The sequence below is a fragment of the Abramis brama genome (genome assembly GCF_963993115.1).
Source record: "Abramis brama genome assembly, chromosome: 10".
NCBI lineage: Eukaryota > Metazoa > Chordata > Actinopteri > Cypriniformes > Leuciscidae > Abramis > Abramis brama.
Window position 1 is genome coordinate 23,279,768 of NC_139972.1, and position 17,851 is coordinate 23,297,618.

The window sequence follows — 17,851 nt, forward strand, 5'->3', positions numbered from 1 at the left end:
TACCACAACTCTGCAGGGCAAAATAAAAGTCTCACTTCCAACCCTTAACAGGCCAAACAGAAAAGCTTTTTGGCAAATTTTAATTATTAAATGCCAAATATCAGCAGAATTATGGATCAACCATTAATGTCATCCTTTGAATTGGCTCTATCACTCTCTTTCCTCTCCGCCTATAGCTGGTGTGTGGGGAGCACACTGGCGCTGTTGTACTGTGGCTGCCGTCACTTCATCCAAGTGGATGCTGCACACTGGTAATGGTCGAGGAGAGATCCCCTGACATGATTGTAAAGTCCTTTGGGTGTACAGTAGTACAAAGTAAAGCACTATAGATGCCTCAATCATTCATTCATTCATTCAATGTGCATGGAACATCTTCTGTATTTTTGACATACTGTACACTGACAGACAAAATCTAAACACAAGTGGTCACTGAAGACTCGTGTTAAAAGGGACATATCATGCCAAATGCACTTTTTTAGCCCTTAAATGCATTTTGTTGTATATTTGGAGTGTTTAGAAGTACAGAAAATATGAAACTATTCTCTTCAGGTGCTTCGTTGATATCTTTATATTCTGTTTTGGTCATATTTTTCAACCTGTTCCGATTTTTCTGTTATCTATGACGTTTTTTGAACTATTACGTCACAGTATTTGCAGCGGAACTGCCAAATAAGGACATTGACTTCCGGCCCAACACTTCGCGCAATCCGCCATTTTTATTTCTCGCTGCAATTTTGTAGTCCAAGCTAAAGGATGCAGAAGTTACGAGAGGGTAAGTTAAAATGTTCGGTTGTTGGATGTAGTAACCCACACGCTTCATTACACCGTCTAATGTAGATGAACTGCCGCGCGTGACAGGGCGCATGTTTAACTGAAAGAATGAGCAGAGAGAGAGACCCGGTCGCGCGCGCGCTCACTCTCTCTCTTCAGAGCAAGGCGAAAGTGTAAACAAGACTTCACCGTCTCCAAACTAGACGCTGTCTTGCTCTCTCTCCCTCGCACATATTAATCAAAATAAATCGACACGGTGGTAAAAGGTCGGAAGACCAAAGTTTCATGTGTAAATACAGTACACACCATTGCGATACATCCATATGAAGACGTTGTTCTACAGGTTCGTCGTCTTCATTTTCATCTCGCTCCGGCTCCGACTCTGGCTCGAACATGTAAGGCTGGCTGGACAAGTCTTCCGTTGTTGACATTTTGTTAATAACGTGTGAATAAAAAGTTTCTGTGCCGCTAGATAATCGTATCTCTGCTATCAGACTACAAAAATGGCCGAACGGGGTGGAGTTGAACCGAGTGTGGGCGGGGTACGAAGTGTCTCAATTGTATTTAAAGAGACCGCACCAAAACGAGTTGCTCTCAGACGCACATTAGAAAAGGGGCCTGTGGAGCTATAATAATGAGGAATTCAGACCCAAGCATTGCAGTTCCGCTTTATATAGACTACAAATGTATGATTTATATGTAAAAAGGAACAATTTAAAGTCGGCATGAAACGGAAGTTGATTATTGTCATTTTTTCCTTGTTGTGACGTATATCCGAGTGAAACAGCTTCTGAAATTAGAAAAAAATGTAGGGCGGGGCTTGATTTCGTCCTTCGGGAACTGATTGGATCGTTGGAGGTTGGGCGTTGCAAACAAAATGGAGGCAGATTTGAATGCCAGTTTACATTCAGTTGTGGAGGATTTCTCGCCACCGGACTCCCCACCGTTACCCTCCCATGAAGGATTTTTTATTTTATTTTATTATTCCCGCGAATCAAGATGAGTCAAGTCAAGTTATCATCCTTATTAGACATTCTCTGTTATCAGTCAAGTTCACCCTCGAGAGCATCTCGTTAGCCGCACCCTCATCGGCTCTGGCCGCACCCTTTCGCCATGGCACGTGACCGAAAGAGAAGAGAGGTCGTTTCGAGGGGGGAGGGAAGGGTAATGTATTTGATTAAAGATTATAAGGGTACATGAATTTTAAAAAAATAATGAAGTGCACAGATAAATCATTTATAATAAACACTACAATATTACATATAAAAAGAAGATTTGTCAAATTTGATTTCATGCCGACTTTAAAAGCATGATATGTCTCCTTTAAAACCAGGTATAAAAAGAGCTTGAGACATGACCAACCAATCAGAAATCAAGTGAGTGTTATTATAAACAGTTTAAATATATGCAAGACCAAGTTAAGCACTGGCGTTAAAAAAGGGTCAACAATACACTTGGTTCAGCTCACATGGTGTATTTAGCTGGGAGGCAGAGCACGACACCCTTTGTGCTATTGCTACTCTTTCTACTCAGTTAATGTCACATAGTAAATGGGAGAGAAATATCACCTAAGAAAAATCTTGTGTTTTCAGAACTGGCATTAAGCCACAGTCTACAACAGCAGCTACACAGAAAATGAACTTTTTAGTTAACTTTTATAGAAGAAAGACAAAGTGATTTGCTATTGATTAGGGCCATGTGTGAAAGGCCTGTGTGTATCAGTTTACTTCTGAATAGGCAGTGAGCCTGAACTAATGAGGAGAACACAAGAACACAACAGCCAGCACAAATATTTGCTGCCATTTTCCATGAATAGGATACAAAATAGGGCCTTAAACTCTTAAAACTAAAGTATGACTGATGAATGATGTGAACTGAAGTATGAAATGAATGTTTTTTTTGTACGTTTTTTTTCAACACATGGCCAGTAAAAGGTCCTTGCACTTCAGAATGTGAATCGTAAAAAGTGGGGCATTTATTATTAACGTTTTTGGTTTTTAAAATTAAATTTATCTGACGTGTCTAATAAAAAAACATTTTATTTTTTCCTGTAAAAAACAAAAAAAAACAATGGGAAAAACAATGCGTACCCTATTCATGGAATGTTGCTGTGGAAGTTGGCACGGAAATTCACCTTCGTCATGTCTGACGTAAAAAGTTCAACCACAGACACCTGTCGATTCGAATTTGCAAGTGCTGAATGCGTCTTGAACCCTGTCTCAGTCTATTCTCTGTTGTTTTGGCTCGACAAGAGGCGTGTTGCCATACCGTCTAGAACAGGATTCAATTAGATCCCTCACATCCTGCTAATCAAAACAAATCAAAGGAAGAGCACCAAAGCGCCATGTTCTCCGAGCCATGCTAATTGAGAGATGTGTCTTTTTGAGAAGGGAAGTCTGGGGGGGGGTGGGGGGGGTCTTGGGAAAGATTTCAGAGAGTGGTGAGATCTTAAAGGGGTTTTGTCAATGGCCATGTCCAGAAGAGCTTGTTTCCTTCCCTTTCCTGCATGCCTGTTCTCCTCATTAGTGTCACTCAACAGCAGTTAGTGCTGGGCCGGCCACAGTGGTACTGAGCTCTCCTCTATAAACATGTGAACGCACCAGCCTTGCTCTCAGACACCAGGCTAGAAGGGGAGAGGATGGGGCCCTCATATTCCTCAGAGAGAGAAAAAAAAAAAAGTACAGGCGAAACTAGCGCATTCGATATTACCATGTGACCAAGGCAGAGTATCTTACTGTATGGCACTGAAGACACTGGAGTAATGACTGCTTAAAAATCAGCTTTGCCATCATAAATTGCAATTATATTAAAATATAAAGCAGTTAGGGTTGGGCGATATGGCAACTAAATATCATATCATGATTTTTTTTTCAAGTTGGTTTTTATGATTTTGCAAGTCACTGAGCATTAAAGCCAAACTGATTTTAAAAAGTTAACAAAATTAAAAATAAAAAAGAATGACAGACCAGACAGTAGGGGTGGGCCAAATGAAGAAAAAAAAATGTAGCCTATTCTTTTATCTTTGTTATTAAAAAGTAAGAACAAAGATGAAAATGATCAATAATAGGACAAATGCAATAGTTTAAACAAAAACAGGTGCATTAACTGTAACAGCAACATTAAAGTAAGAAACTGAAAAAAACAAACGCTATAAAATAAAACCTTCAATAGGATTCACTGTATTAATTAAATATACACTGATTCTAAAAGCTACTGAATTATTCAGTCAAGAATGAGTCATTTTCTCTGTATTCTGTTGTTTGATTAACATTAATGATGACACAGACAGCAGTGTTAGGCTGCTGTCACTTTAAGACCTATGCACTGACCCAATATACTGATACCAGGGATGCACCAAAATGAAAATTCTGGGCCAAAATCAAAAGTTCTGAATTTCCTCCTGAAAGAAAAATAAATAATAATTGAATACAATTAATTAATCAAACTTGTGTAATAATTTACACTCAAATAGCTAAAACTGAGTTATACAAACATTTAAATTGCACTTTTTTTTGTGATCACTGGAGTAGACGGGGGTGCACTGGCTGGGACGGGGGTGCCAACACACATTCTGCAACTGATAGAATGTGTGTTGTAGCATGATCCTAAAAATCTCTCTTCAAAGGCAGATCATGGTGACATATCACACATCCCTAAAAGCAATTATTTTAAATCGTAATAATATTTAACAATATTACTGTTTACTGTACTTGTTTTTTTTTTTTAAACGCATGTTGAAAATAAGAGACTTTTCAAAAATAAAAACCGACCCCAAACTTTTAAATGCACATAAAATGATTATTTTTAAATTCATCTCATACCAATTAAAAATTAACTCATGCATAAATGCTTTCTCAAGTCACTCAATTATCAGTATAAACGCAAGTATGTCTGATATGCGCTCTTAAAAATACATTGGAAAAAAAAATTGGGATTCACTATAATGTCACTCCTTTGCAATGTAGATGGTGTATCACCAACAATACGCTTATATAAAATAAATATATATTCTGCAGCATAAAAAAACGTGTTCACAACAGAAACAATGCAATGCAAATTAATAACCGCATTTAAAATTTCAAGAAAATGAATGACAATTATAGTCCAAATCAGCAGCTCTAGTGCACAGTGAACAATAAGGTGGATATCCTTCCTCTCAATCCACAACCTTTTTCCTCTGCTGTTCCTCGCATCAAAACATGTCATCATGGAACTTCTATGCAATGTTTACATCAAGCTACACTGAAATATACCTACAACAGATTTAACCAAGGCCCTTTTATCAAATCTGTTTTCTCAGCCCACGTGGGAAAAAAAAAAAACACCTGCAGAAAATTCAAAAGAGAAAGAAGGCTGCTTTGCCAAGCTGTCAGCATAGAACTATGGCTGCGGAAATGAAAGGACGTTCAATGGAACCCGCGAAGACTGATTGAGCCGTGCGTTAGCCGGGCTTTTTAATTGGCGGCAGGGTTGTTTGGAGTCAGTGGCCTATCGGTGCCACTCTTCTCTCCCCAAGAGCGAGAAAACGTTTGCTGAGATGTGGTTTCGCCACTTCACATGGCACCACCTATTGGACTTCATTAAAAACTTGGCCTGGAGTTTTCACACTTAGTCGTGTGCCTCTCCCCGTGAGCCCACACCACAGGACCCAACAGCTTCGCCGTTTCGCAGTACACTAGGTGCAAATATTTTTACACACTCAAAAACTGACAAAGAGAGCAAGAGGGAGGGAAGGAGAGTGAGAGGAAAAACAGCACCATGCAATGTAGGATGGAAAGGAAATTAAAATAATACAAGGGTAAACTCAATTTCAGCTCCAACACGCGCTCTCCCGCTCTTCTGTCAGTCCCGTGCTAGGCAGTTTGCGAGAAACGAGAGAACTGGGGATGTAGCTTTTGCTCAGCCATTGTTTTGACAGCACTTATGGGCAGTAAATGCCAGGACATTTCCACTCTGTGTTGCTAGAGCTGAAGGATTGCATTATGTTGTGTGCTGGGCCTTTTAACATGGCTGTACTTCCAGCACAGCTCCCATTTTGGTAGATAATGTGTCTGATTATAGCCACTGGCTTGGCAAAGATTGGGGAGACTCCTGAGAAATCAAATTTAAGGACCCAAAGGTGGCTGCTCTGATCTTTGAATGCAAACTCATTTAGCAGTGTCTAACAGTGTTTTGAACTAGTGTCAGCAAAAATTACACATTATTTTTTTAATGGCAGAAAAACCAGAGGCTGGCAGCCAGAGGCAGGGAACGAAAGCCCAGGGGGCAGAAATGGGTGGAAACGTCCACACTCAAGATTTGGACCTGCATGCACACAGACGTTCAAACTAGTTCTCCTAACCTCCTAGCTGTCCCAAAAGACTTAAGTCAGGCAATACTTTTGACAGAATAGAAATTAAGAAGTAGGGTAACATGGGGGAAGATGCCCACCTTAAGAACAATGTACATTTACTTTTAATCTGTAACACATATGTAAGATATACGTTTAGCATGTGCAAGATGATGATGCATCAGCCAATATGTTTTTACAGGAATTAGTAGAAACATTTGCTAATTTAGTTGTGTTAGAACAAAATGTAAAATTATTCAAAGAGGTCATCTTTTACCCCACTACTGGGGTAAGTTGGCCCGCTACCTGGGGTAAGAAGCCCCCCTGGCTAAACTTTTACAGAATGTATAAATTACTTTTTATATATATTTTTTTTTAAGTGTCGTTAATGTAAAATACTAAATCAATATTCATAAATCAATATAAAATGTTATTCTTTACAATTTAGTTGAATAACTGAATAACTGATGAACAGAATCCCAGTAAAAGAGATTTATCTGAAAGGTAAAATTATTCTGTGACACTTATAGGAATAGTTTGCTTATTTAATCATTGATTTACATATTTATTTAGCTATTACTAATTTATTTAGGCTAATTACCTTGCTTTATTATCGCGGGAAATGAGAATCTTTTTCTATCATTTTGCGAGCAAAGAAAGAAAAATGTTACAGTTGATTAATCGGTTATCGGCCAGCGTGGTCCAACCTAGTTATCGTTATTGGTCCACTTTTGGTCGACCTCTATAGATTTCAAATAAAATAAAAAAATACTTTTTCAAAATAGTAACTTGAATGTATAATTGAAGTATTTTAAATACAACGTAACTTGAAAAGGGATAGTATCCCCAACGCTGTCATCTAGTTCTATTCAGCAGTGTGACTGAATTTTTCCTCTAAACTGTGAACCTATTGAAGGACATAAACAGCTTTGAAATCAATTATTCGGAAAGGTAATTCTTCATTCACAAGTGTCTTGAAGATAAATACGAGTCCACTAAATTAGCAACTGGAGATGGAGCGGCCTCCAAACATGATCAATGAGAAAGGACAAGAATCAGCAGCAAACAAATGGCCCATCACATACAGATGATCGTCCATCGCATTAATGCACCTAGAGGCTTGTTAAAACCGCACTACAGCTGGTGAAGCATCAGTAACTTGATTGGAAGGCTTATGCAGACTTAGGGTTGATGAAAATAACAGTTTTCTCGGAGGGCGATATCAGACCTGCGAAAATCCATTCGCTTCCAAAAGTGGCCTCAATCCCAATATCAATAAAAAATCTTGTCAGGACATGCAGAGCCATGTTGGGGAAAAGTAGTGTGAAACAACAAGCCCAATCACAAATAGGGCGAAAAAGCAATCTCGCCCTCCGCCTGTGGTAAACTTCTGCGCTGTTTAACACAATCAGTGCAAAAACAAATCCCCACTTCCTTTTAGAGCTTTTGTCGGGAGATTAAAAAAAAGGAGGTCTGAGCTTTTGTTTCCTTAGTCTTCTATTTGGATCTTCATGTTTATCTACTGCTGGTTTGTTCTCAAATCTAAGTGTAGAGTGACGTCGGATGAATCTGAATCGCAGTAACTACTGGCAACTTCCAATGGCGCAATAATGCCTATCCCCATTGGCATGGTTGGAAATAATAATGCATTTGCATTAAAGGTATTATTTGCCAATGTGCCTGGCTCTGAGCAATCATCGACAGGGCTGCAGTCTAACTGCTACTGGAGCCTGGCCGCATTAATACTCCTATTCATCCCGTGTCTAACCCGAGCCAAGAAACAGCATTAGGCCCGGGGCCCTGCGGCCTGCATTTGGACCGGCCTTGCTGGCATGTGTATGTGCGCAAGAGCGAGAAAAAGAGTGCACCTTTTCTCCTCCAATGAGCCCTGGATGAAGCAAAAAAGTTCTTTATATCAATTAGCCAGACAAGTGTGCAATGGACACCTGTCACCCCACGAGCCCTCCTCCCCGGCCTGCTCTGATCAAGGACCGTCTGTCATCTGCTCTGCATTCATTCGAAAAGAATCCACCTAAGCTGATCTCAGATCGGTGCACCTTTCCTCTTGGGTAAAAAATGCCGGTGGCCCATAGCGGAGCCAGGGGGGCCGTCCCAGCTCTGCCTGAGAGGCCAAGCAACGGCTGCACGGCAGACACAAAATCTGGGGCACAGACCATCTGGCTGACAGTGCAGTCTGAAGCGAAGAGGCTGTCGGAAGTTCGTTGCCAACATGGCTTGCAGAAGCAGGACATTAGATACCATAAAAACACACACACATATTCGGCTGTACAAAGAAAAGATTTCTTGTTGAGACAAGATTTAAAACGAGGGATTTAATGCTCTGAATTCCACAGCTGAGGGCAAAATTCTCCTCTAGTTTTATTTTTTTCTTCCTTTTTTATAAAAGATTCCTCTCTAATGATCTTACATGCAAGCAGCGATGCTAAAAAAGGCAAGTTAATCACCACCCCACCTCAAGCCCACAAAAAAAAAAAAAAAAAAACACTCAACCTTCACGCTCAACAAGGCAGCGATAATTCAATATTTTCTCCGCGATAGTTCTACGGGTTCATACCCAGCCATGCTAATTAAAAGAAAATCTGAATTCCTCACATTTGAAACAACAATTAAACAATCTCTCCTTGTACTATGACACAGAGAAGTCATAGTTAGCCTGGCAAATAACACCAGCCAGACTGCAACAGACCATAATGTAACATCACAGCTTCAACTCTAACTCAGCTTTGCTCTGTCAAAGGCCAAATTCAGCAAAAAACATTGGCCCTCTCACGCTATTAACAAATACACACAGCAGACTTATGCAAATGTAAAGTGGCAAACAGCTCTTACCTTGGGTTGAGCGCGTCTTGGAAAGGCAACTTTAGGATCAATCTAAATGAGACAAAAAAGGAGAGAAGGAAATATGAGAAAACTGAGCTCATGATGCTGTTACATGAAGAGGAAAATTAGAAAATATTAGAAAAAGCCAGCAATGTGCCGCGACTACTCGATAACCTTCATGGAAATTATAGCATTAATCATGATGCAATGCTCCATGTCTCGTGTGTAATCTCGCCTAGTTATTACATGCTGGTTGCATGAGGCCTGTGTATGACAAAATCGAATAAAAACCTTACACAGGGTAGAGCATAATTACTCGATTACAACATAAATAAACAGGTGGCTTTATTTAACGCCGGAGATAATTCAAAGACTCGCTGAAGAAGTGCGCTGGCCTCGGGGGAGGTCAGGCCCACATGACGGGAGCTGTTTTAGCGAGAGCTGTAGATTTGCGGAGAATCAAGACAGGGGCATTAGATCAATACGTCCACAACCTCCTTCCCCCCTGAGGGATTATCATTATCATGGGTGACTCTCTCGGCCGCTGTACCGCACTGCACGAGGGGTTACAGCTCTGCCTAGAATGCATTTTGCCATGTGATAGGACATCATTAGGTTTATTGGTTAGATAAGCTATGTTATTTGATTTTATTATATTACAAACGAAATGCAGTTTCGCACACATCGTGATCAAGAGCATTTGTAATTTACATAAACCGCTAGGGGTTCTGAACCAGCGGAACGATTCATCCTGGATATTAATAATAACAGATTCCCCCGGAGGATAAATCAACAACATAAATACGCCAATTGCAATCAAGACATTTTTTCCTCCTATCGATCTTTGAATCGTTATACATTTTACATACTGCAATATATGGATGCTTCTAATGCTAAAAAGACATTTTAAGAGATTCTGATAAACTGGTATTATTTATTTCCACTAGCTGACTTGTTAGACTTCATTTATATGAGCGAACATCACTTATTCACATTCCAAATAACAAAAATATATAGAGATTTTACGTAGGAAAATAAGTGAGATCCAGACCGACCTGCTGTTGAGCAAGATGTTGGCTTGGGTCATTTAAACATTCATAGACTATAACAACATATATTTTAGCACATAGGCCGAAAGCTCGGGCAGCCAGAGCACTAGAAGGATAGGACGGTAGATAATCATGCATGCGAGAACAAAAACAGTTCAAAGACTTGCTTCTGCACTCTCATTAAATGGAAAAACAACTCGAGGGAAAAAGATCCATTAGTGCTATATTGCTCTTGAATATACCGCAGGTCTGAATGCTTTGTCACTTCTTATAAATGATCAAAAAAAGAAAAAGAAAAGCTGAATTGTGTTGAAAATGTGGCAGCATGCAAAAAGAAAAAAGAAATGTAATAAACATGTTTTGGTGAAATATGAAGGAGAGGGTCTGCTGGTAAATTAATTTGACCTGAACAGAATTGCAATATGTACTGCAAAAAAAATGTAAAAATAAAAATTATAAAAACCTTTCTGGTGGGAAATGATGCCGTTGTGTTATACTTAATTCATCCAGAAAAGTGTTTAATCTAAAACAGATTGCTTTTAGAGAAACCGGCTGCAGTCTCTCAGTTGTCAATACACAATGCAATTCTCACCCCAGGCCTTCAGATTTGCAGATTACACAGCTTTTAATCAAATGTGAAACAAGTGTGTCAAGAATATCCCTGTTCGTGTTTTCTTTGGTCCATTTACACTCTTCAAAAGTGACAAAAGGATTGGACTCCCAAAAAAAAGTAAAAAATAAATAAATAAAAATAGACAATGCAATAAAAATGTCTTTCTGGCCTGAAGGATGACATTACAGTTACTTTCAAAAAAAAAAAAATCTAAATGAGCTAATTATATATACACATATACATATATATACATACACACATGCAAATGAAAAATGTTAAAGCCATATATATATGTATATACACATATACACTTACACTATACACGTACTCAAACATTGTCAATCTGTAATATAACACCCATTTGAAATGCAAATGAATAAAAGCTTATAAAAAATAACTGAATATCCATTCAGGTATTATATATTTATTAGTTCTATTTATTTGTCATTTGGGTGTTTTTTTTTTTCTTTTCATTTATTAAAAACATATGCAAAAAAAAAAAAAAACATGCAAAAATATTCAATGGGACAAGCCTAGGAAACACAAGGCCGAGGAAAACAGGTGTTGATGACTTAAATTTTTTAAAACAGTAATATTTCTTCTATTATATATATCAAAAGCAAGATCTTTCAACTGCGAGGGCCATTTGAATTTGTTCTTAAACCTCCACCAGTGCAACTTCCTCACAGCTCCTGGTCTCCAGTCGGAGCTGAAGCCTCAGAGTCATGACACGACCGCCCCAACCCTGACGATGGCATCACTACCCACAGCTCAGTAATCCCTGCTTTAGCACCAGCCGCTAGTCCACATGATCTCAATCGCTGCGAACACTAGCTTTCTTTTTTTCTTCCCTCAGCCATTCAAGAGCATTTGAAACGTCAAACCTTGACCCACTTTTTACAAAGAATACTAGAGTTACCCATGTGCGTGTGGTTATGTAATCTAAACGGCCTATTTTTGATGTCCGAAATACATGTTTTTGGACTAGTGCAACACTAATATATAAAATGTACTATTATTTTATTAACAAGATAGAAATGTTCTGCCTCCTAAAGGCATTTCAGCTTACATCAGTCAAGGCCAAACTGGCAGAGAGTGAGATAATGAATAGCACACCTGTATTTCTAAACACATTTAGGGCACGGAACCAAGAGAGGTGGTGAATATTCGCCTGCTGTGCTAAATTATGATTGGAAATTAACATTTGCACAATTGCTGGATTTAAGTAAACGATCAACAGTAATATATCTGCGGCTTTAGGTGGGTAATAAACAGTTTAACAGGTTAATCTGCTATTGACCAAATTAGCCACCTGATCTAATCTAATCTAATCAGCACAACTTGAAACTCATAACCTCAGTTTGGTTTTTGCATCTTTACGCATACACATTGTTCTTAAACCAATGATAAAAAAAGTTTCCAATGTCAAAATAAAATCAGGATTTTTTTCCTCTATTTTTTTTTTTTTATCTTAATTTTACATTATATTTGAAAGGGTCTATGTTATTACAACAAAGTTTTCCTACTCAACTATAGGAACAGAAAAACAATTCTAATACCCATCTTATCACAGAATAAAAAATATTTTCAAAATGGAAGGGACTAGGAATGCCAATATGTAGTGTTCTGGGAGAAAAGTATTAGCCACAAAATTCCTGAGGGAAGTTATGAACCTCTGTGAACACCTTTAAATACAGTCCGTCTCTTGATATGAACTTGCAGCAACATGGCATCCATTAAAATAAGCCAGTGAAGGCGGTATTTGTCCACACCCTAGCTATCCCAAATAAAAGGCTCTTTCACTCTAGACTCCTACAGGTAACTAGCAGCTGCATCTACAAACATGAAAGATGGTGACTTTATTAGGGGGGGGGGATAGAATCCACATTAACTTTACTGATAGAGCGCAAACTGATGTCACACGCAAAACTAAATGCATTTCTGCTTGGATTTAGGTAATCAAACAGGTGATGCTAAATAGGTAAACCTATTTCTTGCTGACAGAAATATACATATGACTCAGTTTGCATGTGCAATGTAAAATAATGTTTATATATATATATATATATATATATATATAAATATATATACACACACACACACACACACACACATATATATACATATACATATATATATATATATATATATATATATATATTACTTCAACTCCTAAATACTGTTTTATAAGAATCCAAAGCTATACAATGAATATATATATATATAACCCTAACCTCTACAGGTAAAAAGACACTTCAAAATCTTTTTTAAAAATTAGAATCTTTATTTAAAAAAAAAAGAAAGAAATGTACAAAAAAAATATTACTACATATTCTAAAATTTTGGTTTATTTTGACCTTTTAATGTCAAAACAACAGCAAACTCTGGGCATGAATAAAACAACTAAAAGATAAATAACACGTCCATTCTGTTCTATAATTGAACGCTTCAAGAATTTTTATATCTATAACATTTACAATAACATGTTACCTTAGAAATATACAGTGCGTCAAGGACAAGAGTACAGCTAAAACTGTCAAAAAACAACTGAAAGATAAATAAGAAAAATGTAAAAATAAATAAAATAAATAAAAAATACACATTTTTTAAATCAATAATTAATGACACATTCAGAAATAAGTTGAATTTATAATAATTAAATGTATAATAATGGAAAGGGTACACCAGTGCGCACACTAACCTGCACCACAAATGACAAAATATCCACATAACTCTAGAAATACTTTGAAAGTAAAAAAAAAGAAACAATGAAATGAAATTATTTTACTATGTAAATACTGTCACATGCACATAAACATTTCTAGTCAGGAAGGTTTAGAATAAACTCATGCATGCAACCTTGCATCAAAATGCATCCTTGCCCTGAGCAACTTCTGGAGATCTGTCTGGAAAATTCAGTCATGAAGAAGAGTGCAAAACACTACGTCACTACAAGTCTTACGTCACAATAAACACGGATCACGGCTGGTGTCACAATCTAACTACACAGCAGGTAATTAGTCCCTTCATGCCCACAAACCTTAATGGGATTTAACCCCTTGTTCCCCAGTACTGGTCTGGCAAGCAAGGGGTTAAATCCCGTTGAGGCATGCGAGGAAGACATGACTAATTATCCGGCTACTTCTTTATGTCAAGTGCCCCGCTGTTGTGTGTGTGGTACAATGACAAATGCTGCGGAGTGCCTCGACCCGGGAAGAGATATGATAGGAGACTGCGTGTCTATTCACCACTGAATGTCACAGACACAAGCATGTTTAAGCAGCACTTCACAAAAAATAAATGCAAATAGAAGAGAACATACCGTCTTTGAGTCTAATTCGTGGTGAGGTTGAGCTAGGACCTTATCTACACTGGCCGCATCAGCAAACGTAACGAAGCCAAATCCCCTGGAAAACAAAACAAACAAAAACAGACATACATTAGGAGCTGACAGCGATGGGTTACACGTGTTTGACTGCTAAGCTTGTTAACACATCCATTTGGTTCTATTATTGAACGCTTCAAGAACTTCTGTATCTATAACATTTACAATAACATGTCACTTTAGAAATATACAGTGCGTCAAGGACAAAAGTACAGCAGTGCACATAAAAATTAAAAAACTGTCATCATTTTCTAAACGTCATGTCATTCCAAACCTGTATGAGGAACCCTTTCATTCGTCTGAGGAACACAAAAGACTGTGTAGAATGACAGCTTCAGTCACCATTCACTATTCCATGTATGGAAAAAAAGATGCAAATGAAAGTGAATGGTGACTAAAACTGTCAGTCCCCAACAATTCCTTTGTTTCACAGAACAAACAATGACAGAATTTCCGTGTGAAATATCCCTTTAATATGCTCGTCCTATTATATTATTTAACAAGAACTTGGTTGACGAAACATTTCAGATAAACGTTTGTCATAACGTGTCAGCCAAGGACACATAAGGACTTTTCACACCACAGGTAATCTTGGGTTAACGCATTTTTAAACACCGGGTTCAGGTTCAGAATCGTTTCAAACATGTAATTTTAAAGGTGGTTAGTAGCATCGGTTTTGAAAATCTGCTACATGTATCCCAATTGTTTAGCAATAGACAACCAATCATAAACCGCTTTGGCGTTTACATCATTGAATATTCATCATACGCATTGTACATTCGCAGAAACTTTCACGCGCTGTTTAATTCCGATGTTTGAGGAAAGCAATTGTTTTTAACTGTAGCGATGAAGAGAACGGATTTTTTCATAATCTACGTGGCGACATTTCCACAAATATCAAAACAGGTCGCGTGCTGTAAGTGTCCAATAAACGTTTTTATCCTCGTGAATATGCAAATGTAATGCTAGCGTACAGTATCGAATCCCACAATCTGACACAAGCGCAGGATTAATTAACGTTACTAACCCAGGGTAAAGTATAAGCAGTGTGAAACACGAAACAAAATAACCCAGGGTTAAAGTGTGAAAAAGCCATTAACGTGCCAATATCAAATCAAAACACATGCGACCGCATTAACCGCTCGTTTATTAAAGCCAGTTGCTGCTTTAACATGAAGAATCCCAAATCAATGTCAAACTGTATCCTATCCAGAAACACACCGATCCAGTCTTTTCAAAAGCGCATAGCAGCCGAATAACAGCGCACGGGCAAAATCGACAGTTCATTTCTCAGAATGAAAACCTCAAAGTGACAGGGATTTTAAAAACACAACATTGTTGTTTGTTTTGTTTTGTTTTTTTACCTGGAGCGTTTTGTCGTGGGATCTCTCATCACCATACATTCTCTGATTTCTCCAAATTTACTAAAATAGTCTCTAAGGCTGTCTGTGGAACAAAACAGAAAGAAAGGAGCACATATAAGCAATGCATTCGTGCGTTACACACCAGTTTGTAAATTAAACGCCCCCCTGGATGTCTAACAGGGGTCGAATAGAGGACTTCAAATGACGGCACATATCCCGCACAGCGCGCGCCACGCTGGACACAATGAAAGAAACACAACACACAGCCCGACAAACGCGCGCAAATGACAGCGAACCATCGGTCTCTTACCTGGTGAAGTTTGCCAGCTGAGGCCACCGATAAACATTTTACTGTAAGGGGAAAACACAGCAGAAGTGAGTCCAGATGTCAGATCGGCCATTTTGACGTGTAGCTAGCGACAAAAAAAGCAGAGCTAAACGAAGGCAAAGCAGAGCGGTGTGTGTTTACTGAGCCCCGGCGGGCTGTGCTCACTAATATACATCAAACAAAGGTGTAGTAGTTGCCTGCACCCGGAAGAGCCTTTTTAAAACATGCTCACCGGAGAAAAACACACAAGAAAAAAAGTCAAGTGCTGTCAGCATTGGTTCTGGCTTACCCCGGGTCGTGTTGCGAATCGTTAGGGCTTCCAGATGTGGCTTGGCTCCCGTCTCCCTCCATGGCTATCCCAACTATGGCCAGTAACTAACACACACACTGTCAGAGCTAAGAGAATATTACTGAGCCGGGAATGCGAGCGTCACACGTGGGATCAGCTCTGCCTGGCTCCCTCCCCCTCCCGTCACCCACACGGGGCGGAGCGCAGAAGGGGCTCGTCACCTCACCCATTCCATTGACGTCATTAGCATGGCCCCGCCCACCCGGGATCAGATCAAATCGCATCACTTTTATTGTCACATCACCGTACACACACACAAGCGTAGCGGCAGCCGAATGAGAAGTGAATGTAAACAATGCGAAAGAAAGTCTATCTGAGCGATACACATCTGAATGTGTGTATAAAATAATATTCTAGTTTCAGAGTATAGGATTAGCAAAGTTCAGTGATCTTTTCTTTTAGTTGGCCTATTTTTTATTATTATTATAATGCATCAAACAATAGGCTAATTAAAAAAAAAAGTCAGAACAGATAAAACCTCGACAGGAATGAAATCTTCATCAAATCTTCATTTAAAGTTTCACAAACAAAGTATGAAAAGAAAAAAAAGATAACATTATAAACACATACAGAGGAAAACATTATGCATCAGTGACATTTCCAGAAAAATTATCATAATATTTCAAGAATCTGTCACTTCTCTTGTTTTTAATCAACCTTAGAGATTTAAGAAATGTGTCAATTTCAATTAAGAAATGTGAAAAATATAGGCTGCGAGTTAGAGAATATTTGCTTACAAATAATAATTTAAAAAAATAACAATGTAATTTCTTGGAGTATTAGTTGTACCTTTATAGTAACAACTTTTAACAACTCTTTTAACTGAAAGAATTTGGAAGAATCAAGATGCTTGGCCTAATTTTTTTTATTGCACCCTAGGACAGAGGAACATTGCATCACAGATAATATTAATAAGCACCGATTAATTTGAAATACCTTTTCCCCATAGAGAATTCATAACTTACCTTCAATTTGTTTTGAGTTGCTCGAACATGTCCAAAAAGCAAGTAGGGCGTAAATTAATTTCCTGACATACTTGTTTGATGAAATCAGTGGTGAATGTCATTTTTTTTCCCCAAATCTACAGGGATTACAATGGGCAGTGACGGTCTGAAATATATAAAAAAAATTGTCATCTCCTTTGCAACTAATTATTAGAATGAGAATTCACATTTGTAAACATCCCAAAAATAAATGAGCATTTATATGGTTCCTTGAAGAACCTTTAACAGTCTTTCCATTCCACAAAAGGTTCTTTAAACTGGAAAAAGATTCTTTAGATTATTACAATGTTCTGCACAGTATAAGAAAAAAAAAGAACTGTTCACTGAAAGGTACTGGGAACCAAAAATAGTTATTCTATGGCAACATAGTTATTCAGATTTTTATTTTTTTTAAAGTGTATCATGCACTCATCATATAACATTACACACAAGTACTGTACAAAATGTAATAAACATACAATACAAATGGAGTAGAACAAATCTCTCAGAAATAAATACCTCGCTGACCAAAGAAAGCAGGCACATCATAAATCATAAGCACATCATAATATTTATAGTCACATTCTAAAGCACGCATTCAAATATTATGTATTAGTATTGCTTTCCTCTGCTGTGTATACTCATATATAGTGATTATACAGAATACACCTCCATTGGCGACATCCATCTGCCATGTTGAGATTTTATATCTGAGCTATCACACACCGCCTGAGGGTCTGTGGGCCCCTTGACTTCTGCAAAATGCAGTTTTACACATTAATTAATGGTCTTTAAAATGCACAAAAAGGTTAAGGGATCGTGTGCTTATTATCCATGGA

The 17,851-nt window shown here is 38.1% G+C and overlaps 1 protein-coding gene across 26 annotated transcripts in view; it reads right to left on the bottom strand.

Moving 5' to 3' along the window:
* The window catches only part of msi2b (musashi RNA-binding protein 2b), a 257,350-nt gene extending 241,165 nt beyond the window's left edge, over nt 1-16,185 (bottom strand). For all 26 annotated transcript variants that reach the window (XR_014608035.1, XR_014608036.1, XR_014608037.1 and 23 more), the window contains exons 1-5: nt 15,970-16,185; nt 15,663-15,703; nt 15,353-15,434; nt 13,926-14,010; nt 8,951-8,992 (exon numbers count right to left, since the gene is read on the bottom strand). Coding sequence is in view for 19 of the 26 variants with exons in the window: in XM_084127171.1 (XP_083983297.1) it covers nt 8,951-8,992; nt 13,926-14,010; nt 15,353-15,434; nt 15,663-15,703; nt 15,970-16,031 (312 nt within the window). In the remaining 7 variants the exon portion in view is untranslated. The remainder of the gene's footprint in view (nt 1-8,950; nt 8,993-13,925; nt 14,011-15,352; nt 15,435-15,662; nt 15,704-15,969) is intronic.
* Nucleotides 16,186-17,851: the final 1,666 nt, after the last annotated feature.